The following is a 27,252-nucleotide window of genomic DNA, read 5'->3' as shown; positions in this document are numbered from 1 at the left end:
GGCAGTGAATAGAGGATGGCACACGTGAGCATCACACCTACCATTGTGATCTACTGGAGGTGAGCCACAGCAAAGGCCCACTGAGATGCTCTCAGTGGACGTGGGTGGCAACTGAGGTCAAGGAGCAGACAAAACTGAGGTGAGGAGGGGGCCCGGTCCCGGTAAGGTCCGTACCAATTGATCAGGCCAGCACTCAGTGCCCAAGAAGACAGGGCCAGTGCTATTACAACTACAGGCCCAGCGAGGGCTGCAATTGGGGTACCCATTGGAGGGGTGTCAGCTTGTGGAAGCGTCTGGTTTAGGATCCGGTGCGACTTGTGCGTGGTTCGCTTACCCCCAGCCTCCGAAGATAGATCGGAACCCCGGGGGTCGTGGGACACTGCTGTGACCGCTGGCGCTTGATGGGCATTGCCGTCTGCCGGCCAAGTCGTGTTGCACACTGGGGGCGGCCGAGGGGTGTCCTGTCCCGAGGGTCTTCTGGCCCTTGGTAAGCATTGCCACCCGCCAGCCTGGTCATGTTGCGCACCGGTGGCGACCGAGGGGTGTCCTGCCCCGAGGGGCCCCCCACATGCAGCAAATATGATACGCGACAAGATGCAGGGCACCAAACAGAGCGTGATAGACCAATATACGGGAGCCGGGGAACAGGCGTCGGACGCGGTGGGGCACACCAAAGGCCGCCATCACCCAGTCGATAGATACCTTGGGGGCTAAGGTTGGTGCAGTGGGTTCGGATGTCATGTTAATCCGCCAAGACCTACATAAGGCGGCTGACAGAATAGCGGAAACGAGAATATCAAGTGTTGAAGACATGGTTACCTCCCTACAGAAAAAAGTATTATTACTGGAATCCCTCACAAGGGTCCTTGCGACCACAGTGGAGGATGCAGAGGTAAGGGTCCGCAGAAATAATCTCAGATTGGTGGGCTTTCCAGAGGGCTGTTAAGGGAACAATGTGGAACAATTCCTCACCACATGGTTAACAGACTGGCTTTCACCTAACTCTGTGTCCCAATGCTTTATTATGGAACTTGCTCACTGGGCCTTACTTCAGAAACCCCCGCCGGGTGCCAGGCCGCGACCTATAATTGCCCGGATCATGAACTTTGACGACAGAGATGTCATCCTGCAACAGGCCATATTGAAAGATCCGCTCCTCTATGCCTCACAGCATCTACTAATATATCTAGACTATACTAAACTCGTGCAACAATGCCGTCAATCATTAATGGCGGCCAAGGCCAACTTGTGCGACCTGAAGATCCCTTATGACGTACTATTTCCGGCCCGCCTACGGGTCTCCTATCAATCGCAATCGCTCTTCTTTGAAACACCGGAGGAGGTGTTTCCTTGGACGGACGAAACAGTAGCTGTGAAACCACATACGCCTCAGCGACATGATTTGGACTAATCATCCAGAGATGCAGCACATAATCTCAATACATTTAAAGGAAAACAAAACCAGAGATCGCAGCGTAGATCCAAGACCCACAGCAAGTCTCACTCGAGAGCAGACGAGATCCGATGCGAATCGCCAACTTCACAGTGCAACGTTTGAGGGCCAAGTAAAATATCCAGTACAAGCAGATGGTGATGAACTATGCGAGTTAAACCCCTAGAGAGATCATCCATCTCGACAAGGAACTAATTCAGTCTTAGGGACAGTAAATGGGGATCCATTGGCGAAGGTACGATTCCGGCCCCCTTTGGGGTAGGAATTCCACCTCAGCCATGACAGATGCTTCAACTCTTTTGAGGTATTGGGGAGGGAGGGTGGGTGGTGGTGTTGGATTGTTTAAGTTGCTGTTTGTGCTGTGTCTCTTCATCCTATTTATGATATCTTCACAGATGATGCCAGCCACAGGTCCAATTCTAGAATCCAGACACACCAGATCCTATGTCAATTGACATGATAGCAGGCCCCAGGGGAGGACTTTGGATAGTGAGTTGGAACGTGCAGGGCATCTTAGACAAGATAAACAGAAATGCCATACTCTGCCAGGTTAAACGATACAAAGCGGACCTCCAGTTATTGCAGGAAATCCACCACTTGGGTGCCAAAATACCATGCCTCTCCTGTTTTGGCTTTGTACAATTCTTTCACTCTGGTTTCACCAGAGGATACCAGGGTGTGGCAATTCTGATACACCGTAGGATTCCTTTTGTAGACACTAAATCCTGGTCCGATCCCCAAGGCAGATATATCATTATCTTAGGCATGATCCATGGGGAGCAAATTGTCCTAGGTAGTCAATACGCCCCTCCCCCTTTGGCCTGGTCTTTTGTGGATCGCCTGATGATAATTCTAGAGGAGACACCCGGTGGGTTAACTATTATCGGGGGTGACTGGAATGCTGCCTACACCCGATGCAGGACAGGTGGCGGATGGAGGGAAGGTCGCGGGTAGTTCTTGTGTCACACTTACAAACCATGGTAGATGGGATGTGATGGGTGGACACCTGGAGACAACTACACCCTACAGATCATGGATACACATACTACTTCTGTGTTCACTACTCATTCTCCCGATTGTATTACATATTCCTACCCACTAATTACTTTTATTGAATAGCGAAGGCTGAGATATTGCCATGGGGCCTATCAGACCACTCCCCAGTGGTGCTTGAATTGCGAATGGGCACTGATCAAACTGCCTTTTGCTAGCATCATTCAACTTGGCACTTGCAAAAACAACACTACAAATCACATATGCACCAAGCAATAGCTGAGTATTTCACACAAAATATTGGGTCAGTGGAGTCGATAGAGACATTATGGGAAGCTATGAAACCAACCCTTAAGGGTTGGTTTCAAAGCATTTCCTACTGCACTGCTCAGCGGAAGAAACGCCGCGAAGCGCTGATCAAAACCGAGGCTCAGCTTATAGAACTGGAACGGCGGGGTAGAGGGGAGGACGGAAAGCAGATACGCCGACAATTCTTCCTTACACAACAACAATATGCTGGAGTGCTGCTGGATGAGGCTAAGCAGCCATGGCTGGACTCCCATAGCAGAATATACCAATGGGGTGATAAACTGATCACATTACGACATGGAGTATGCCAACATACCCGATATTCAGGCCACCGATAGCAGAGTGCTAACTGACCCATCTAAAATTGCCTCTAGCTTTGCAGAATACTTTACGGAATTGTATCCCCCTAGCGAAACCCTATCTGAATCCACGATACAGCGCTTCCTAGATGACTTGCCTCGGAAGGCACTGTCTGACTCAGCACTCGAAGAATTAGACGCCTCCCTTACCATTGAGGAACTGGGCACTGCCCTCCTGGGCGTATGCTCTGGCAAAGCACCGGGATCAAATGGTTTCCTGTGCAAATTCTTCAAATTTCTCCAGCCTCAGCTGGGCACACACTACCTGCCTCATAAGAGCGACAGCTCCCACCTGATTGGCGGCATGCAGAAATTACAGTGTTTATTTAGCTGGGCTGACCTCCTGATCAACATGCATCCTATCCTCCCATTTCGTTATTGAACGTTGAGGCCAAGCTATTGGCCAAAGCTCTCGCAAATCAGATTCTGCCATATATGGCAGATCTGGTACATCCAGATCAGGAAGGTTTCATTCCTCATCAGGCTACTCGCCATAATATACTCTGTGTCCACAATGCAATTGGAGCAATAGATCACCTAGACGGTCCAGCTGCATTATCATTAGCCAATATCGATAAAGCATTCCACTCACTGAGCTGGATATATCTGTTTGCACTTTTGCATAGATTAAATATTGGTCCCTGATTTATCTCATGTATACAACTGCTGTACACAGCCCCCACAGCTTCAGTTCGGGTGGCATGATCAGTCTCCCAAGCCTTTCCTATTGGGCATGGCACCCATCAGGGATGCCCCCTGTACCCATCTCCAATTGTGAGGGCCCTGGAACCGTTGGCTTCCTGGGTTAGAATGGATGCACAGGTCTGAGGCTTTGAGTGGTCTAAAGAGATTTCAGATCGTATAGCACTCTACGCAGATGATGTCCTCTTCTTCGTCACCGACCCCAATGGGACAGGACCAAGACTGCTGTGAATAATGCAAATTTTCGGTGAGACCTGAGGACTATATATGAATACCCGTAAATCAATCCTCTGGCCCCTGCGAGATGCTAGTGAAATGGGCACATGGTCTAAAGACGTGCAGATAGCCACAGAGGGTTTTAAATACTTGGGTGTGTTCCTGTCAGCCTCCCAACCTGTAGCATGGGAGAATAACGTTACTCCTGTGTGGTTGAAGTGCAGGCTGAAATGAAGTTGTGGTCGCACCAGCCACTGTCTATAATGGAGAGATTGGCCATATTCAAGATGGTTTCCCTCCCCCGTATATTATATCAGCTGCAGACCCACCCCTTCCTGATATTGCTTGCATGGTTCCAACAGGTAAATACAACGGTGAGTTGATTCCTTTGGGCAGACGGCGCTACCCGAGTCGCACAAAGAACATGCTTTCAGTCACGTATTGTGGAGGGATAGCAACCCCAGATATTCAGACATATTATGCAGCCACTCATCTTTTGCAACTAAACAAGTGGTGGTATAGAGACAGGCGAGACTGGGCGTACACGTTGGAACACTGGTTGATGGGAGACATACCTCCCCACTCCTACCTTTAAAAGAAATGAGAGCTTCGATTATTGCCGCCGGCTACACAGGTGGTGGTCGGGGCCTGAAGTAATCACTGTACTGAATAGGATGGTGGGGCTGACTGACGGGAGAGACACCCCTATGGCAAAATGGTCTCTATCCCCAATTATCCACAATGTCAGGCTTTAGGGATTGCAACAACATCAGTATTTCCACACTGGGAGTTGTTATGCATGGCCAAACACTGAACTCTTTTCAAGACCTCCAAAAGGAGTTTGACATGCACACTCACAGTTTTACAAATACCCACAATTTCGTCATGTGCTGACTCCTTATATTACACATCTTGAGGCCTTACCTGAGCTCAATCCAATAGTGGCCAAAGTATTCATGGGAGATTTGGGAGACCATAAAATTACAAAGATATACCAGTCTTTAGTGACAAATATCCCAACCACATTAGATAAGCTCTGTGAGTCCTGGCAAATAGACTTGGGTCCCCTGGAGAATGACGACTAGGCTGAGGCACTGGAATCCCCATGTGGCGTGGCTGCGGCCGCACGATTAAGATTAATCCAATTCAAACACTTGCATCAAGTATATTTCACCAGAGATAGACTGTGGAGGGCAGAACTAATAACCTACCTTATATGTTTGAGCTGTGGCAACATCGAGGGTACTTTTATATATACAATTTGGCAGTGTATCACTCTTAATAGGTTCTGGAGAGTGGTCATGACATGTCTAGCCGAGGTATTAGGATGGAAGATACCTATGTCACTGAAACTAACCCTATCACACATCACAGAAGGGATTGGTGGCACCCGATACAAACAACATCTGCTATTTTTGGGCTTCACTCTGGCGAAAAGAGATATAGCCAGAGCTTGGAAGGCCCTGTTCCCTCCCACAATAGAAGGGAAAGCGGGGGTGGGCTTCTGTATGGGACTGGAGCTCCATATATTTAAAGCCAGATAATACCTGCAAAATCACCCCACAATCTGGAAAAGGTGAGAGGAATATCGAGGCCTCTATATGGCGCCCCTCACTCCGATAATACAAGACGATGGGTGATGGCAATCTTATATTAATAACTTGGACATGGTGGTGGGTGACGATCCGCGTATGGGATGGTAGAATTGACTTAACACAATGCGTTGTATAGTTATGGGCTAACATTTTAAGCTCATTATGTTTTTTTGTCCTCAAGCCCTGTTTTGATATAATAGATGTTGACAGCATAGATGTACATAAAAAAAGGTATTTTGAAAAAAACAAAAACACTTACGAACTCCTACTTTGATAGTTTAGTTAAGTTAAACAACAAAAATGCAGAGAGAGGCCAAAATTACATTGGACCGACTCAGTATTTTCCTGATCCTACAGTGGAGCCACTGATCTGGTGGGTTCACTGTAGGCTTGGAGATTCATATCGCTAAAGAGGATGGTTGGTTCTTTGCCTAGGGGTCGGAGACCATAGAATCAGCTAACCAGCTGGCCCAGTGGGCTGCCCAATCTCCTCTAATTAAAGGCCCTTGTACCTGAACATCTTATTTTACTTGGTAATGACAGACACTGGAGCCTTGAGCCTGAGCACAAGGGGAGGGATGGAAAATGGAAGTTTGACTAAAGCATGCTTTTCAATGGCACTAATGATTATAGTAGTAAAAGCAGCATTAATGTGGTTATAGTGACACTGAAAGAGAATGCAAATGTTTATGGGTACAGCTCGTAGTCAAACAGTAAATCTGTGACACTGTGAGCCGTAAGAGGGAGTGGTTTCAAACATGTTGTTTACATGGATTTGCACATGCCAGCACACCTGACACCATGTTTCTGTCATTTAATGAAGGCGTTTACAGGTAAAGGGGGGAGGACATCTGTGGCAAGACAAGAGGTGCAAGGACTGTAAGATGCTCTTGTACCTCCAGATTGTTGGCCCTGTCTTCCCAGCAATTGCTGTGATTGAAGATAGCTGCAGGAGGCTGCTAGATGTGGCTTCTGCTAAAACTCTCAGTTGGGACACAAAAGCACACGAGGAATGAGGAAGGCAAGCAGTGCAATGTTAGAGTCTCCTCGATTCAGGCCAGAGTGCTGATAACATGGGTGCTTCTTATGCGCGAATTACTAGTTACCCTTCAGGGGAATCTAATTGTCAAGACACAATCATCTAAGGACCTCAGAGAAAGTTCAAATGATAAACTCGTATTGGTGCTAATATTTGTCTGTTAAGTACATTTAAGTACTTGGAGAACAAATTATGAGTGTATCTACCCTGATTATGTTAATTTGGGATCATCACTGTCCGAGGACTTTTAAAGACATGAGGTCAATTTTCTTCTCCTTTTACAAGAAAACCACTGACATCTGAAAAGTTTCTATATTCATAGGACATATGTATAGCTCCTATTTAAGGGTTAAAAAGGTGTTTTGTTGCTATGCTTTAAAGTATCCAGAGCAGTAGCCATACTGACGTTTACCTGGTTAGTGCTGTCCCACTGTGTCACAGGATCCTGTCCAGTGTGGCCTGAGTCGAACCCTACTCCAGGTCCAGAAGCGAGGATTATGCTCTGCTGTCTTATTACACCAGCTGTTCAAAGAACAACATGAACATCTGATAAATCATTAAAGCCCTTCAAATCCCATCATGCATGAAGGAAAAGGAACTAGAAATTACTTGATCTAACAGACCAAGCCTCAGATGAATGATGTTATGCTTTTGAACTGTGTACTTTATGTTAGTTTCTTGTTTGTTTCTCTTGTCTCTTTCTTCACACGATGCACAATTGACAGCAGAAACATTTCTGCCCAATGTTTACATTACTTTGAGGTTACTCATCTGTCATTCGTTCGCTTTCATCCATCAAAAATTGTTGGCATCTTAAGAGTAGAAAGATACTGCAAAATTATATTAAGGCTGCCTTCCGCATATAAGCATCAGGTGTAGAAGTAGCTAGGGTAGTTTCTTAGTCATTCATATTACTCACCCACATTAAGGAGGAGCCACTTACCTCTCTCTAATCATCCGTAGTTTCCTTCCAACTAGACGTAAAATCCAGTAATATGAAGAAACAGAATCAAATCTCTACAAGTTTATGCTTTTGACAAAATGTTAGCGGGATGCTTAGCTTTTCTGCTCTTAATTGGGAGCCTATGAATGAATGATCAGCCAGGCTTATTTTTACATTGCGCAGGACTGCTGATACGCAGAAAAAGAGATTAATTTTATTTGCTAGCACAATGAATTTAAGCAGGTCTTTCAAGACTTTCCCAATCATTTCTTGACCAGAAATGTGACATCTAACAAAGGTGGTGGGGATATTCAAATTTCCAAGTGAGGCTAAGCAGCTGGTCAAGATGGAGTACCCACGCAATCATGTGAAGTGCTACATGAGCCCATTACCCCTGATGTAGCTTACCCATGCAGCATGATATGAACTAAGACAAAGCTTTTTAATACTTGAGCAGAAGCTAACACCTCATCTATTGTAAAACCTGGTAATAATCATTTAAATTGTCAAGGATATCAGCCTTTCACTCTACCTCAGTCAATGAAAATATGTTCTCTATTGTAAATATGGAGCGTTTACATAAAGATATTAGGGGAGAGATAAATGCAGAACAGAAATGACTCAGGGCTTGATTCAGAGTTCGGTGGACAAGTTACTCCATCACAAATATGACGGATATCCCATCCGCCGTATTACAAATGCATTATATCCAGTAGTAATAGTAATACAGCAAATGGGCTATACATTATATTTATGATGGAGTAAACAGTCTGCTAAATTCTAAAACAGGCTCTTACGGCCCGATTTAATTCTTGGTGGTAAGAATACTCCATCCGAACAGAGGATCTTCACCATCAAGAATGCCCCCCCTCTGAGACGATTGGGGTGTTGAGGGATGTTGTGATTTGTATGTAAATGTACTTGTCAAAATGCATAAAACAATTTTTAAAAAAATAAAAAAAAGAATGGGGCCATCCCACCAAATTTTTTGCGGGCACACCTTGGGATTAATCACAGCAGAGACAACTCTCTCCACTGTGAAAAATCCCCTCTGATGGCCCTGTGGAGTAACGGTCGTCGGAGCTGAGCTTGTCATTCTGCCCACCCAATTTAGATGGGTAGAATTACAGGTCAGTTTTCACTGCTCGTCACCGCCAAGAAAACATGGTGGTAGGAAGCAGTGAAAACTGCTAAATGCAGCCTTCGCCATGGGAGAAGACTCTGGATTTTCTCTCTGGAAGTGAAAAAAGTAAACAGGGCTGCTAACCCTGTGGCTACCTTGTTCAGCTGTAGCAGAGTTCAGTTCTGCTTCTACCCTAGGAAGCCAGGGGTCCTGTAGGTTATTCTAAACTTCTACATATGCTATGATTATAAGTCAAGTGTAGTTGACTTCTTGTATGGAATTCCATTTCGCCTAGCCACAACTGTTCGAGTGTGTTCCCACACATGGATTTGCCAGGTGCTGGAACATTGGACCTGATTTTTAGCAGTCGCTAATGCTGGTAGATAGAACAGCATGACTGCTTTGGCTACTACAGCAAAAGCCTTTCAAAACAAATCTTCCCTTTCTTCCTCTACTCTACCTACCCCAAAGCCTAAACCGCCCCAGCCAGACATAAAGTCCCGGATTCAGAGCGAGTGCTAAAATTGTGCTTTAAATGAGTGATTTAAACTTCTCAGAAAAGGGAATATATTGTGGAACATTGCACAGTATCCGCACAATTGCTCTCTTTCAAAGGGGTTTGGCACACTGTAGGTAAACATATGCATATAATCTTTCCATGTGTTTACTCCTAACTCATAATCAAGGCTAGAGCCTTTGGATGAAGCTTGGTATTTGTATACAGGACAGCTAAAACCCTATTGATGCAATTGTCTAGCTATTAAAAGGGATCATTATTTGTCTTTTCTTAAACTGACCAAAATCCACTTGCATAGCAGCATGGCATTTTCAAATTCCTAAGTTATTTAGTTTGGGGCTGCAAAACTCATATGTCACACTTATGCGGATTTCAAAACATTTCAGTGATTCACTTCACGTGAAGAGCATAGATCTTCTACTTGTGTAGGTGAAAGGCAGTGTCATCTGTCAGGTAGCAAAAAGGTAAGGTAGAGGGCCTCTGTCAGAAACTCATGAGACTAGGCCTTATTATGGAAAGCTTCATCTTTGCTAGGATTTGGGAATTCGAGAGGAACAAGGAGGTACCTAAAGCCTGGAAGGACAAAGACTGGGAAGAAAGAACAGATTTGAGCAACATGGATTTGAAGACTAGACAGGAAATGGGTAATGCCTGCAAAAGACAAATCTAGGAACACAATACATAGGCAGTACAATGAGAAATCATGTTAAGGTGTAATATATGTGTCAATCAATAGCCCATTCTAAGTTCTGAAATGTCTTAATGTGTAAATTTCTATGTTGTACTAACCTTGTTATGCTATAGAATTGATGTCATGTGTATCACAAACAAAGTTTGCTGACTTCAGAAGTGTAAAAACAAAAGTTGATGGACAGAATGCAGAACAAAGTCATACATTCACCCCAGTACAGAGATCTGGGCCTAAATCCATCTTTTTTTTTGCTCACATGCCATTCCAGTTAGAACCCAGCCTTATGCAAATCAGTCTTGACCCTGTGCTTCACGAGAACAGTCCAGCCCGAACTGCCAAGCCAGGTCCTCCCTGGACTGGATCCAAGCATCCTAGGACTGGTTTCGGGGTTTCACCCCTCTTCAGCCAGGATAGCTTGATTCCAGTGGCATGGAGGGCACGGGACTCGCGTCTGAGCATACTGTCCCACTCGGGGTGACAAATGCAAAAACAACAGTTGATGGACAGAATGCAGAACAATGTCATACATTCACCCCAGTACAGAGATCTGGGCCTAAATCCATCTTTTTTTTTGCTCACATGCCATTCCAGTTAGAACCCAGCCATATGCAAATCAGTCTTGACCCTGTGCCTCACGAGAACAGTCCAGCCCGAACTGCCAAGCCAGGTCCTCCCTGGACTGGATCCAAGCATCCTAGGACTGGTTTCGGGGTTTCACCCCTCTTCAGCCAGGATAGCTTGATTCCAGTGGCATGGAGGGCACGGGACTCGCGTCTGAGCATACCCATCCCACTCGGGGTGACAAATGCAAAAACAACAGTTGATGGACAGAATGCAGAACAATGTCATACATTGACCCCAGTACAGAGATCTAGGCCTAAATCCATCGTCTTTTTGCTCACCATGCCATTCCAATTTGAACCCAACCATATGCAAATCAGTCTTGACCCTGTGCCTCACGGGAACAGTCCAGCCAGAACTGCCAAGCCAGGTCCTCCCTGGACTGGAACCAAGCATCCCAGGACCGGTTTCGGGGTTTCACCCTTCTTCAGCCAGGATAGCTTGATTCCAGTGGCATGGCGAGCACGGGACTCACGTCTGAGCATACCCGTCCCACTTCGGGGTGACAAATGCAAAAACAACAGTTGATGGACAGAATGCAGAACAATGTCATACATTCACCCCAGTACAGAGATCTGGGCCTAAATCCATCGTGTTTTTGCTCACCATGCAATTCCAGTTTGAACCCAGCCATGTGCAAATCAGTCTTGACCCTGTGCCTCACGGGAACAGTCCAGCCCGAACTGCCAAGCCAGGTCCTCCCTGGACTGGAACCAAGCATCCTAAGACCGGTTTCGGGTTTCACCCCTCTTCAGCCAGGATAGCTTGATTCCAGTGGCATGGAGAGCACGGGACTCACGTCTGAGCATACCCGTCCCACTCGGGGTGACAAATGCAAAGACAACAGTTGATGGACAGAATGCAGAACAATGTCATACATTCACCCCAGTACAGAGATCTAGGCCTAAATCCATCGTCTTTTTGCTCACCATGCCATTCCAATTTGAACCCAACCATATGCAAATCAGTCTTGACCCTGTGCCTCACGGGAACAGTCCAGCCAGAACTGCCAAGCCAGGTCCTCCCTGGACTGGAACCAAGCATCCCAGGACCGGTTTCGGGGTTTCACCCTTCTTCAGCCAGGATAGCTTGATTCCAGTGGCATGGCGAGCACGGGACTCACGTCTGAGCATACCCGTCCCACTTCGGGGTGACAAATGCAAAAACAACAGTTGATGGACAGAATGCAGAACAATGTCATACATTCACCCCAGTACAGAGATCTGGGCCTAAATCCATCGTGTTTTTGCTCACCATGCAATTCCAGTTTGAACCCAGCCATGTGCAAATCAGTCTTGACCCTGTGCCTCACGGGAACAGTCCAGCCCGAACTGCCAAGCCAGGTCCTCCCTGGACTGGAACCAAGCATCCTAAGACCGGTTTCGGGTTTCACCCCTCTTCAGCCAGGATAGCTTGATTCCAGTGGCATGGAGAGCACGGGACTCACGTCTGAGCATACCCGTCCCACTCGGGGTGACAAATGCAAAGACAACAGTTGATGGACAGAATGCAGAACAATGTCATACATTCACTCCAGTACAGAGATCTGGGCCTAAATCCATCGTTTTTTTGCTCACCATGCCATTCCAGTTTGAACCCAGCCATATGCTAATCAGTCTTGACCCTGTGCCTCACGGGAACAGTCCAGCCCGAACTGCCAAGCCAGGTCCTCCCTGGACTGGAACCAAGCATCCTAGGACCGGTTTCGGGGTTTCACCCCTCTTCAGCCAGGATAGCTTGATTCCATTTGCTGTTCGCCCTATGTGGGAAGGGTATGCCCAGACGTGGGTCCCGTGCTCACTACGCCACTGGAGTCAAGCTATCCTGGCTGAAGAGGGGTGAAACCCCGAAACCGGTCCTAGGATGCTTGATTCTGGTCCAGGGAAGACATGGCTTGGCAGTTCGGGCTGGACTGTTCCCATGAGACACAGGGTCAAGACTGATTTGCATATGGCCATGTCTGAACTGGGGTGGTGTGGTGAGCAAAATAACGATGGATTTAACCCAGATCTGTGACTGGGGGGTGAATGTTTTGCCAATGTGCAACATTCCGTCCATCATCTTGTTTGTTTTGCTGTTCGCCCTATGTGGGAAGGGTATGCCCAGACGTGGGTCCGTGCTCACTACACCACTGGAGTCAAGCTATCCTGGCTGAAGAGGGGTGAAACCCCGAAACCGGTCCTAGGATGCTTGATTCTGGTTCAGGGAAGACATGGCTTGGCAGTTCGGGCTGGACTGTTCCCATGAGGCACAGGGTCAAGACTGATTTGCATATGGCCATGTCTGAACTGGGGTGGCGTGGTGAGTAAAATAACAATGGATTAAACCCAGATCTGTGACTGGGGGTGAATGTTTTGCCAATGTGCAACATTCCGTCCATCATCTTGTTTGTTTTGCTGATTGCCCTATGTGGGCAGGGTATGCCCAGACGTGGGTCTCGTGCTCACTACGCCACTGGAGTCAAGCTATCCTGGCTGAAGAGGGGTGAAACCCCGAAACCGGTCCTAGGATGCTTGATTCCGGTCCAGGAAAGACATGGCTTGGCAGTTTGGGCTGGACTGTTCCCATGAGGCACAGGGTCAAGACTGATTTGCATATGGCCATGTCTGAACTGGGGTGGTGTGGTGAGCAAAATAATGATGGATTGAACCCAGATCTGTGACTGGGGGTGAATGTTTTGCCAATGTGCAACATTCCGTCCATCATCTTGTTTGTTTTGCTGTTCGCCCTATGTGGGAAGGGTATGCCCAGACGTGGGTCCCATGCTCACTACGCCACTGGAGTTAAGCTATCCTGGCTGAAGAGGGGTGAAACCCCAAAACCGGTCCCAGGATGCTTGATTCCGGTCCAGGGAAGACATTGCTTGGCAGTTCGGGCTGGACTGTTCCCATGAGGCACAGGGTGAAGACTGATTTGCATATGGCCATGTCTGAACTGGGGTGGTGTGGTGAGCAAAATAACAATGGATTAAACCCAGATCTGTGACTAGGGGTGAATGTTTTGCCAATGTGCAACATTCCGTCCATCATCTTGTTTGTTTTGCTTTTCGCCCTATGTGGGAAGGGTATGCCCAGATGTGGGTCCCGTGCTCACTACGCCACTGGATTCAAGCTATCCTGGCTGAAGAGAGGTGAATCCCCGAAACCAGTCCTAGGATGCTTGATTCCAGTCCAGGGAAGACATGGCTTGGCAGTTCGGGCTGGACTGTTCCCATGAGGCACAGGGTCAAGACTGATTTGCATATTGCCATGTCTGAACTGGGGTGGTGTGGTGAGCAAAATAACGATGGATTAAACCCAGATCTGTGACTGGGGGTGAATGTTTTGCCAATGTGCAACATTCCGTCCATCATCTTGTTTGTTTTTCAAAAGTGTAAGGCATGTAAATTTGTATAATGAAGTGTTTTTTTTTAATTGACTCTGCAATATTTGTATGATGCCTAATGCCATATATAATTCTATGTTGCGTAATAGTCAGGTATTTTGCATGCTAGTCTTTGGGAGGTTGAATTTCACATTTCTCCTTTCTACTGTGTTCTTTCGAATGTTTGGTGAATTTAATGTGTACTTTAGAATTCATTCTTTTATTTTAATTTCAGGACACCTTTTTACCTATTTTTCTGATGAACTGTCCCTGTTATTGGTTATAATACCACTGAAACGTACAATCATTATGTTAAATATCTTTTTTCCTTGTAGAGTGCTACTTTCTAGGCTTTAAACACATTTGATGTATAATCTAGACTTTTAATAATTGTAGTTTTTCATGTATAATAGGTCCAACACCGAGAGTACGTGGGCGAACACCTGCCACTGAGGAGAGCTCCACTCTACACCAGGAACAAACCTTCAGTGAGGATTCCAGTCCTGTAAGTCTGGATGATAAGGAGCTGGCTGGTTCATCTGGTCTGCCTGGGCAGGCGGCTCCAGTGAGTCTTACTAGGCCCACACCTCCACCTTCCACCCCAGGTGTTACCACATCTCAGGCCATGGATACCTCCACTCGCTGTGTCCAAAGCAACATCACCCTAATCTTGAGCTCCCAGTCCCGCTGTTCACCTGACACCACCACCACTTCAGGTTCAGCCAGGAACCTGTGGGATGGGGCACACTAGGCCAAGGTCACAGGGTAGTATGGGTGGGGGTCATAGATGGGATTTAGTGGGCCAGCAAAGTGAGGCCACTGGGTTAACTTTCAGCCAGGCCACCATCAACCAGTCTTGGGATTCCTCTATCAGACCCAAGACATGATGGGCCAGTTACTCACAGCGCTCTGGGACATGAAGCAGTTGAAGAGGGAGCACAATGTACAGATGGAGAATCTCAGCTCCAATATGGGGTCCCTGGCTTGGGTGCTGCTTGACATTCTCACACATATGTGCAGGACTTTCCAAGTACCGTCTACCCCTGTCTGTGGTCCTACAACATCTGGCCCAAGTACATATGCTGTAGCCTCTTAAAGTGAGCCCCTGACACAAGTAGAAACACTGTCACCCACCCCATTCCCTGCAACTGTTGATCCCACTCCTCACAAAAGGGAGCGTCGATCCAGACCACCAGCAAAGTTTTTCATTTCCATACTGCAGACCACACCTGATTCCAGAATGTGACCTTAGAAAGGTTTGCAGAAGGAAACAACTACATAAAAATGAATGCATCAAAATGGTAATATGAACACCTGGGGCTGTCTTACACCCACTTTGTGTGCCCCGAGCACTTGATATTACAGAAGGGGCCCCAGATGCGTGTGCTGCACCTCCTGTACTTCATATTGTGCTGGCATACATGTAGCACCAACGCTATCTCAATAAGGCGTTCCCTCATTTGCAAAACTACCCCATCCTATACAGCCACCCCCAGCTGTACAGCAACCCCCACCCCAACCTGTACAGCCACCCCCTATCTTTACAACCACTAGCTCCATCAGAAGAGCCAACTGATCCACCTGCACAGGCAACTGCCACACATGTACACACACATTGGCATGCACCCAGAATGCTCACCCCGGCAATTGCAAAATTGTGAAAGATATCCCTCATGACTATTGTACATGTTTCTAACTCAACATATGTATATACAAATATGTGCCCCTATCATGAGTTGACTTTGATGTTTTTTTAGATGATTCATTTTGTTGTAGGACATATATTTCTATATACATGTTTGTGAGTACTGCATGTTGACCTGTTGGACATCTGTGTTACAAGGCATCATGTTGAAAGCATATGCTAAACCCCTACAGATTTACAATTAACCACATCGTATGCAACTATAATTATGGCAAATAAATTGCAGACATGTTTTGTGAAAAATATCAATATACGTACATAAATAAAGAACATTTCTACTAAAGTTTAAAAATAAGCTGTCAGGTGAAATGAGAGAAAGGAACTCAAATAAAGACTTCTGGCAGACAGGGCAAGGGAACTATTATGTGGTTGGGCAACATAATAAAACGTGTCAGGAACCGTCAGGGGAACCAGTCTATATACAAGGAACCAAATAAAATAGTCCACAGCCAAAACATTGTCCAAACACAAGAGTCCACAGTCAACTTAAAGAACAATGCCCGCTCTCCAAGCCGCATGGTCAGGGGCGGCTCCTCTGCTATGGCAGAGGAGTGTCGCCCCACTGCTTTTAAGCAGTGCCCTGCAATGGAAACATAAAATTATAATAATTTTGAGTTATAAGCATTTTAAGTTTCCTGTTGCTTTGCGGGTGGGCGGGTGATCGGGGCTGCTCTGTTCTCGGAGCAGGGTTTGGGAGAAGTGGTATTCCCTCTCAGGCCGCTCAAACCAGTCATGAGCACTTTCCCCGTGCTTTATGCAGGCTGCGTTACAGCCTGCATGGATAACAAGCCCAGCCCTCATTCCCTGGTTGCGCATCGAACCAGGGCGCTCAAAATCAATCACAACGCTGCATTGCAGCATTGTGATTTGTGAGGGTAGCCTTTGTTGTGCTTCCTGAGCTTCAGAGTACAGAGGCAGAAACACAGGACCGGGGCGGTTTTATTTATTTAATCATTTTTTACAGTTTTACCTACACAACCCGCCCCCGCGCATGGCCCGCACCCTCCTGACACCCACGAACCATGCTGGCCACCTCTGCGCATTGTGTTTTGAAAGTAGGGTTCAGGCTCAGGGGGATACAGTCACTGGCCATCCTCACTCTCATCTTTTACTGTGATGTGAAAATCAACATCACATGTGGACGAATTTTGGCTGGACTCAGCAGGACCAGACACCCCACAGGAAGAGACAATACAAGAGGTGCAGGGGAAACAGAGAGGGCTGGTGAACAACAGTAGATTGGGCGTGTCTTGGGGCTAATACAGAAAATATAGCACCACTCAAGTTGATGATGAAGACATTCATTGAATCAACCTGCCTAGACTGTGTCTCTAGGAGCATCCAGAACTCATCCCAAATGACCTGGAAGAGAACACAGTCTTGGCATTCTCAATCCCAATCCTAACCCCCTGGAGTTCAACCATAGGTACAAACACGCATGGAGGAGATAGTGGCACACAGGAGGGGTGTCAGGGCATATGTTTCCCTCAACTCTTGCTCTTCTTGGTGGCCACTTTGAAGGGGGGTAGTGGCAGGGGGGGTAGCTGGAGGCCCTAATGGAATGGAATTGCAGACCCAGATCTTGTTGGGGCAGCTCTGCGGACATCATTGTAGATGGTTAATCTTGTGACCCATGAGGAGAACTAACTTTTTCATCTCCCTAGCTGGTAGATTCCCTTTCTATTCCCCCCAACCTCCTCATTTTCCATCTGGATTCTTTTTTCTTATGCTCTTCAGTCTCTGGGTGGATAAAGTACCCTAGTGGGTGATTGTTCTCCCTCCTCTTTGCTGGTGGTGTAGAGAGGACATGCCCACTTACGAGCCGAGGATGTACTGGTCTGCATATGGTCCTGTAGTGATGTCCCTTGGCCAGCCTGGTCCACTGAAAAATGCAAATGAATAATTATGTAGGTGTTGAATACAAGCAAAGTTAAAAAATAAAGATGAAGCAATTGCTGTCATTGTTGTGCTTTGACCTAAGTAAGCAATAATATGTGAGTTTAAAAAATATTATGTGTGATTTGGCTTTTTTGTGAAAAAAGAATTCAGATATTGTAGAATTTGACAGACATGGTCAGTATTGTCTGCAGTATTTTCAAAGGTAAACTTCCACTTAGTATAAGTTGAAGTTTTTATCATTATTCCCAAAATACAAATCAATAGTGAATGAACAAGTGCACAGAATACATAGTTGGGGCTAAGATCTTCACACAAAATTGTGTAGCCAGGTTTATCAATTTATATGTGGAGTTCTGTGCCCTGACTGCCTAGTCCGCACAGTCATAAACTTAATATCAGCCCTCATATTGGTAATAGCAAAGCAAAATGCATCTTATACTAAAGTGTGATTTAATCAATGTGAATCAGGCACTTAAATATAATGCTAAAAATCATGTCATTAAAATATATTTTACCAATGGGAACATCAGGTTCTGTACATGGATAAAGCCAACGTTTCCATTAGAAGAATGCTTTGTGCAGCACACTGCAACTCATATGTGCTTACTTAGTACTGCTACAAATGTTTTTGACATTGACATACATGACATTGTTAAGAAGATGTGCACATTTAGTACACATTGAATTTGTATGTATCATATGGAGTAAGATGTGGTTCAAGTAGCAAGTTTTAACTAAGTGAAACAACACAAACAAAATGCATGCATGATACAACATAGTAACATTACAAACTGTCATGCTAGCAATGATCAGTGTCAAATCCAAATATTTCACCATAGCATTTGACTTTTATAAGGTCCTTTATTCAAGAGTCATGAAAGTCCACCCACATTGCATCTTAGAAATACATTTGTGATGCAAATCTACCCATTTGTGTACCAGGAGTCCTCGAAAAAAATATTCCTAAAGATCTATTCATGCATAGACCTTATGCTTTCTGTGGCCATGACTCAAGTTAAGTTAAAGGTTGCAAACAGCACATGACAGGACATCACACTCACCACAAACATCAAATTTCATGACAAAATAATACAGTTCATGTACTTACCATCTTTTGGCTGCTCAAACCTTTCCAGATGAGCATGGAAGGTCGGCCAGGCTACCTGTAGGACCATCAAGTTCAGTGGGGTCATGCAGGGTCGCTGTGAATGGGGTTGGAAGGACACACACATGATGTCCTGGGCCTTTGTCCTGGCCAAGTGTCTCAGGTCCTCCAACATTTTCTGCACATTTTGCCCTGCCGGATAAACACCCCCACTTCACTATAGCATGTGGCAATGTCCACCATAATTGGGCGTGCAATACATTGCTCAACTGTGTTTCAGTGCTCCCATAAAGCTACTGAAGGTGATTAGCAAGCAACTCATCACTAATGATCTTTACTTCACTCTTTGTGAAGGGGGGTGCCTTCTCATCTAGACCCTCAGACACTTTGGGGGCAGTATAGGTGAAAAAAGAAGCAGGATGGAGGAGGATGCATCTCTGTGGAGAAGGTGGCACAGAATCATCTCAAACTAGCTGCCTTCAGTTTCATATATGTCATTTCCTGCATGTCATATCCTTTATGTCATTTCCTGCGCGCTTGTGTTGATCTCCGCCCGAGTGCAGTATTGCTGCTCTGACTGCGCAGTGTCTGTTCCAAATGCGGGACGGAAGTTCCTTACATGGTGCGGAAACTCCCCATGTGGAGGGAGATCAACACATATACACAGAAAATTACTTACAGGATATGACATATAGGAAATGAAATACAGGCTATGACGTATAGGAAATGATATACAGGAAGATGGACGTTGTGCTCCACATGTGGAAGGTAAGTTTGTACTTGTGCAATTATGCTTACATGTCCTAACATAATATGATATTCTTTTACATTGCATGTGTACTTACCTCAAGTTGGATGAAATTGTCCCTGCGTTGAGAATGCAAGCCTACACAAAGCTTTCCTGCTAGTTGCAAAACCACCTGTGGGGGAAGGGGATGAGGGTCTATTTGCATCACCTTGTATGCCAATGCAACCAAACATTTTTTGACAAAGACAACACATAGCAATGTCTTGCCTTGCCTTACACTATGCAGGCCCCCATGGGTCAATCAGGGCTATATCCATGCATCCACCCATGGATTGTGCCACAATCCTACATTAACTTAGCTATGTCCATCTGCCTTGTCAGCAAAGATTTAAATATCCCCAAACTAGGCATGAATGCATCACACACAAATACTCCCATAATTCTACTTTTTGGTAGGTGCAGAAAAGAGCCCCTTACTGCTCTCACACACAATGTTCTTCATGACACAGGAACACTTGCTCTATGGTACATTGTAGCTACACTGCCGCAAGAGTAACAACACATGGAGATAGGAAATATGTTACCTATCCTGTACAAATATGTATCTTTGGGTTCTATTTTTATCACACCACTCAGAACAGCAACTCGCTTTGCTGCGATGCCCTGTGTCAAAAGAAATGGGCAGGATTGCACTGTATCCATGAGATACAGTGCTTTCCTGTCCTCTTCCACTGCACTGTTGCACAATTGTATGTCTAGTGCCAACACAGGCGCACTTGCACCATGGTGCAAGGGTATCTGCATTGTAGGAATGATTGCTTTTGTGCAGTAAGTGCACCTTCCTGCACAAAAACAATCAATTGAGACATTTACTCCTTCTATGTGTGCTGCAGAATGCAGCACGCATAGAAAGGGGGAAAAATTTATATCTGAGAATGCATCTAAATTCATGGGTGTTGCATGGGATCCTCAACTGCAACTCCTATGTAACGCTTCTTTGATGCAGAGTAACGCAAAGCGGCAACTTGCTCTGCTTTGCCTTACTCTATATTTAAGATGCCATGAAAAGCCACGCAAAGTGGCTTTGCGTGGCCTCATAGATATGGTTCGGCACTCTGCTCTGCCAGTGCGTCCAAAAAAGTGACTCACTGGCAGCGGATTAGGCTTGTAAATAAGCCCCAGAGGCACATGACCCCTCATGTTTTCTCATCCATGGCCTCTGTAGGTCAGCAGCAAAGACTACTCCATCTGTACTGCTGATATGTGGATTATATGATCCAGTGGATTATGCCACTAAGTCCTGTGTGTGTTTTTGGCATTTGTTGGCCGTACAATGCGGAGTGAGTGGACCCATGTGAAGTTTCACTCTCTGTCACCCCCATGTAACATTTGTTTGTAAACGCTTGTGGATAAAAAAAATGAGGCAGACAGCATGGCACCTGAAACCCATAGGGGATGCATGATTGTGTGCCTGAAATGAAACTTCTTAATGAGAGTGACAAAATACAAATTTGGTGAAAAACGTGTAAGTCTCCACCTTGTTCACTGAGCCATCCGTCACTGACTCAATGCATAGGCATGACCCATCGTGGCAGCAATTGCAGAGAATGCTAAAGATGCCTACTGGGCCAGGGATCATCGAGAAACTTGAGCTCCACAAGAGCAATGGATTCCTTAACTTCGTAGCCCTGATGGTATACAAAACACATCAGAGAAATGTTTTGCATAGCCTAACCTTTAAGTTATGTTATGTTATGTTATATAAGTTTATAACGCGCACAGCTACTCCGAAGAGTGTCTCGGCGCGAGCATTGAAAGGTCAAGGGACAAAGGTAAAAAAGGAAAGTTTTTAACTTTTTCTTAAAAGTCAAAGAATCATGAATGCTGCGTAAGGCCAACGGCAGGGCATTCCATGCCAGAGCAGCTTTGTGGGCAAGAGAGAACCCTCCAGCCTTTGGTGGGTGAAAGGGGAATCTGAGCCAACAGTTTTGAAGAGGACCGCAGTAGTCTCGCAGGGGCATAGAACGAAAACCTCTTCTGTAAGTAGATGGGCCCCAGGTCATGGAGGGCACTGTGGGCAATAGTCAAAATCTTGAATTTTACCCGAACCTCAACAGGAAGCCTGTGCAAAGATCACAGATACAGACACACACTGCTTCTGCCGGAGAGGTCCAACAAGAGCCTGCCAGCCGAATTCTGTACTACCTGGAGCTTATTCAAGAGATAACCCGTCAAGCCAGCATACATTGCATTTGCATAGTCTATGGGAGCGAGAGGGGATCAAAGCCCAGATGACAGTTTCCTTCGCAGATTTTGGGAGAAAGGGGAGAAACTTCCTCAAAGTTTTTAAGATGCCGAAGCAAGTCCCAGCCAGCTTCTTGACTTGGGTCGAGAAAGTTAAATTCTCCTCGAACCACACCCCCAGGTTCTTAGCCGAATTCCCCGTCACATATGGCAAGGGGAACCCTGGAGGCCACAACGTCTCTCTGAAGTTGGCGGGGAATTTGCCATACAACAGGATCTCGGATTTCTCCTCATTGCACTTAAGCTGTGCATGAGCCAGCCAGTGGAAGACGGAGGCTAGACACTGTTGAGCAGAGGAGACCAAAGCATCATCCCTTCCCCAAGAAAACAGAAGCTGGGTGTCATCCGCGTAGCCCCTAGCCCCTCCGCTAAATATACCAGTGTGGTGACATAGATGTTCAACAAAAGGAGGCTAAGGGACGACCCCTGTGGGACACCAGTGGCCACTGGCTGAGGTGCGGAAGCGCATGGTGGTAGCCAGACCTGCTGTGTCCGGCCATCCAGGAAGGACCTGAGCCAGCTCTAGGCGGATCTGGATATGCTAATCTCCGAGAGACTAGCAAGAAGCAAGGAGTGGGGTACCGTATCAAATGCCGCTGAGAGGCCCAGCATAACCAAAGCTGCCCTCCCGTCAGCATCCACACACTCCCTAATCGCCTCAGAGACCTCCACCAAAGCAGACTCCGTGCTATACGAAGCGCGAAATCCCAACTGAGCAATAGACCCGCACCCTCAACATACTCGGTAAGCTGTCTAGTAACCACCTTCTCACACACCTTTGCCAGACTAGGCAAAAGTGAGATAGGACGGTAGTTACCAGGAGTCGATGGGTCCAGTGAAGGCTTCTTTAAAAGGGGAAGGTTTTTCGCCTGCTTCCAGGCTTCCGGCACAAGGGCGTCATGCGTCGCCTCGACAACACCGGCATCCAAGAGAAGGCACTGAAGTGGATCATCTCATTCCTCGCCGGAAGATCACAGAGAGTCCGCCTCCCCCCGTTTCGATCCGAGGCCACCGAAGTCATCTGTGGAGTCCCGCAAGGTTTTTCACTCAGCCCCACCCTCTTCAACATCTACATGAGACCTCTAGCCACCATCGCACGCCAACACAACCTCAACATCATCTCCTACGCCGACGACACCCAGCTGATCCTCTCCCTCACCAGAGACCCCGACACCGCCAGAACCAGCCTACACGAAGGGATGAAAGACGTCGCCGAGTGGATGAAGAACAGTCGCCTGAAACTGAACTCAGACAAGACAGAAGTCCTCATCCTGGGACCATCGACTCCTGGTGGCCGCCAGCCCTGGGCACCGCCCCCAAGCCAACAGACCACGCACGCAACCTGGGCTTCATCCTGGACTCCTCCCTCTCAATGACCAGACAAGTTAACGCCGTATCCTCATCAAGCTATCACACCCTTCGCATGCTTCGCAAGATCTTCCGATGGATCCCGACCGAAACCAGGAAAACGGTCACCCAGGCCCTCGTCACCAGCCGACTGGACTACGGAAACACCCTCTACGCCGGAACCACCGCCAAGTTACAGGAAAGACTCCAACGCATCCAGAACGCCTCCGCCCGACACATTCTGGACATCCCCCGACGCAGCCACATCTCCGGCCACCTGAGGGACCTGCACTGGCTCCCCGTTGACAAGAGGATCACGTTCAGGCTCCTCACCCACGCACACAAGTCTCTCCACGACCTGGGCCCCAAGTACCTCAACGACCGCCTGACCTTCTACACACCCACCCGCCAGCTACGGTCTACCAGCCTCGCCCTCGCAACCGTGCCACGCATCCGAAGAGCCACCGCCGGAGGCAGATCCTTCTCCTACCTGGCGGCCAAGACATGGAACTCCCTCCCCATCCACCTCCAGCTGACCCAGGACCACCTCGCCTTCAGGAGACAACTCAAGACCTGGGTGTTCGAGCAGTAGCGGACCCCTTCCCCCAAGCGCCTTGAGACCCTTCCGGGTGAGTAGCGCGCTATACAAATGCTGTGATTGATTGAAAGAGATATTAATAATATTGATAATGTCAGCAGCTGATGCCAATAGTCTAGCAGCACAAGGGTCCGAAGGTGAGCCCAATTTCAAGCCTTTAAGAATTTTAAGGGTGCTAGGCAGGTCTACTGCCAAAAAGGCCAGCAAAGTAAAGGTAGAGCCAGCTGATGGCTGGGCAGGAGGCAGAGAGGCCATAGTGCCAATTACACCGGAGGAGAAAGCTGCCTGAATGGAACAAATCTTATCCAAGAAAAACTTGGATAAAACATTGCACCAGGTCTCGGAAGCTGGAAACTAACAAGTCTGAGCACTGTGAGACAGAAAACTCTGCACTATAGAAAAAATATCTTTAGAATTGCTATTGGCCTGATCAATACGTGAGGCACAGTATCGGCTTTTGGCCAAAGCTATAGCAACATAGTACTCCTTTTGCTTAGTTCTGAGTGTATGTTTCGCAAGGGGCAGTAATCGCTGACTCGCCACGCCCGCTCCAGTACCTTGCAATCGTGTTTTACAAGTTTGAGCTCAGGCAAAAACCAGGGTTTAGAGGGAGACTCCCTGGCAAGCCTGGGTGGGCGTGGTGAGGATAGTACTGCCACAGAATCAGAGATCCACTCCGTGAACCCTGTCAAGCTCCCTTCAAGGTCCTGCTGAAGGGAAGGTCAAGAGGATACCAAAGTACTATTAAACAGAAGAGGATCGATTTTGCCAAAAGCTGATGGGCGCTGGCTATGCGCCGGCCGATGGGCTGGGTGACCTCCCAAGAAAAGAAGGTAAGAAAATGATCCGATCAGGTCACAGGGAGAGGCTCGGCCACCTGAATAGGAAAGTTAGAACAAATCGGGTCTAAAATGTGGCCCCCTTGATGTGTGCTGCGACATACCCATCGAAGAAGTTAAGCCAGTTGAAGAGACTCCATAAAATCAAGGAAGTCACTGGCCTCTACGTGATCAAGGTGAAGATTCACATCACCTAAGACCATGTAGTGGGAGAAGCAGAGAGCCGTTCAACCACGGCGTCACCACAAGATTTAAGAAATGCCTTGACTGGGCCGGGGGTACGATAAATAAGATAACCCCCTAATGTAAAGTGGGCAGAAAGGTGGATACTGAAGTCCAAAACTTCACAGTCACCCCATAGGCTGGTGTCTTCCTTTTGGAGCACCCACTTGTCCTTGTACATGATGGCTACTCCCCCCGCCCTGCCAACAGGACGATCGACTCGAGAAATCTTATAGCCAGCCGGGGTAGCCAACGCAACGATGGGGTTAGAAGTCCCATCCAGTCAAGTTTCCGTAATGAACAGTAGGTCTAGCGAATTGTCTAAGACCAGGTCTAACACATCAGCATAATGCTTCTTAAGTGATCTTGTATTAATAAGGGCCACCCGAATACAAGGAACCCCTAAAGATTTAGTAGGCCAGGCACTTACTGGAAGGTCTAACATAGGCCTAAAGCCGCAGCCCGCACAAACAAAGTCCGAGTAGATAGACTTATCACAGCTGCCATGCGAAGGGCAAAGGGGGGTCCGAAGAGCTTTTAAGGACTCACCAGAGAACTGGAGCCTGTCGCCAAGCGTTGACTCTGAGCGGGCAGCATGGCTGGCCCTGGGCGCTGTCGGGGCGCGGACGGGCGCAAACGGGCTTGCCTTAGGTGCGCCTTTGGCACTCCATTGGCGCGCCATCGGCCCGTCCACTGCACGCGTCCGATATATGGCCATTAAGTAGGGTGGTGTTGGCCCGGCGTGGCACTGACAAGATGGCCACTCGGGTCATTCCGTCCCCAACAAAGTGCAAAGTGCAAAGCTAAATGGAGTATAACACACTCCAGGTAAAAAAAATTAAAAAACGGAGAATAGCAGCAATTAATAACACCCCCCAACACAATAAAACAAGTCTTTAAGGCAATAATAACATTCAATTTAAAAGCAGCGTTAAAAAATTCAACCTTTCAAGGATAACAGTTTGCAATTACATACATTATGAAAGGCTAGCAGAGTAGTCTCAGGATGGAATTATAGGTAGAGTGGTAAATGCCCACCAATCATCATTGACAACAGACTGTGAAACCACATAAAACCTGCAACACAACTGGTAGATCAAGAGAAGAAAATATCAACCAGCTGGTAATGCACATGCATACCCTGCCATCTGTTCAGGAAAACACCCCGGTTCCCTGTATTTTGACATTGGTGAGGGTTTAGAAGACTGTGCAAGCCTTGCCTCATTACAATGTTGTACAAGACGCAACAGGCTACTATTATCCTGTACACAACTTCAAGGGAGTACAATACCACATCCCCTGTAGGTTCAAGGCATCTGAATTTCAACCCAAGGAGACCAAACGTGTTCTCTATTATGGCTTGTGTATGGATGTGTGCCTTATTGTACCTTCGCTGAGATACAGAGGGTGCCCGTCTATATGGTGTGAGGGGATGAGGAGGAAGTGCATATTCTTCATTACCTGAAGGGAAAACTAATGAAACATTGTAAATGGCCCTCTCTTGTCTGTATAGTACATTACGCATAGCAAGCTACATGCAGTGTCAGCTAGGGTCATGTATGTGGTTTGAGTATTAGTCATTTGTTACTGCTGTGGACTTGTAACCAACATGTATGCATATTGGAGCTGTATGGAGAGCAGCACTTACCCAGAAGCCAAATGTTCCCAAAGGCGCTCGCTAACAACTGGTGTGCAATAGGTGATCTGTGGAAAATAAACATCTCATGTGCACTGCCTGGGAAAACAGCATACACATTGGTAAAGCAGTCACTTGCATCACACACAGCCTGCACATTGATGGAGTGCCAGTGGTATCTGTTGCATAAGATGTGTGCAGTGTGGGAAGGTGGCTGAAGTGCCACATGAGTCAAATCGTTTGAACCTAGTACATTTGGGAAGTGGGAAATGAGATAAAAATCACTAGCAATCCTTTGCCTTCCTGGCCATATTTGGGGCATGGCTGTGTAGAGATGCACTCTTCTAGTAAGTGACTCTGTGAATTCCAAAAAGAAGAAAACTGAGACTAAAGTCAAAGTGCACTTTTAGGAATTAGGCCCATAGTGTCCAAGCCACAAGATTTTACAGCAAACAAACCTACGGTTATATTAATTATTTTTTATTTGACTGAAGAAGATGCATTAGGAATGAATTACCAGTTCTTTTTGGATCAATTGCAATCTACATTTGGCAAATTCCAGGCTCAAGAGGATGTCCACATGAATTTTCTAATATTATGAAAGAATTCTAACTTCCAGTATCATACATCAGACAGTTTAATAGGCTACGGGATGTGGCATTTTAAAAAAGATTTTATGGCACAATTTTTCTCCCTGGTCCAGGTTGTTCATAGACCACCAACTACACGATAGAATGGAGCCCAGTAGGACAAGAGTTATAGTGAATGAAAGTGGTCAAGGAGATCCCAATGGAAATTCACACCATCAAAATTGAAGGAACGCTTGGTATATCCAAGGAAACTCTGTGGATAGGTAACTATGGTTGAAGAACATGAGTGAATAAGAAATTAAGCCCTCTGCATATACTGTGACAGAGCTGGTCAT

The 27,252-nt window shown here is 46.6% G+C and overlaps 1 protein-coding gene across 1 annotated transcript in view; it reads right to left on the bottom strand.

Annotated features, from left to right (window-relative positions):
* The window catches only part of LOC146821754 (endogenous retrovirus group PABLB member 1 Env polyprotein-like), a 137,523-nt gene that overhangs the window by 64,453 nt on the left and 45,818 nt on the right, over window positions 1-27,252 (bottom strand). The window contains exons 3-4 of the mRNA XM_085612798.1: window positions 18,637-18,825; window positions 17,449-17,511 (exon numbers count right to left, since the gene is read on the bottom strand). Of these exons, the coding sequence (XP_085468924.1) occupies window positions 17,449-17,511; window positions 18,637-18,825 (252 nt within the window). The remainder of the gene's footprint in view (window positions 1-17,448; window positions 17,512-18,636; window positions 18,826-27,252) is intronic.

The sequence above is a fragment of the Triturus cristatus genome, chromosome 6 (assembly GCF_964204655.1).
Source record: "Triturus cristatus chromosome 6, aTriCri1.1, whole genome shotgun sequence".
In the NCBI taxonomy this organism is placed as follows: Eukaryota; Metazoa; Chordata; class Amphibia; order Caudata; family Salamandridae; genus Triturus; species Triturus cristatus.
The sequence above is the reverse complement of the archived record's forward strand: the minus strand, read 5'-3'. Positions and strand labels throughout refer to the sequence as shown.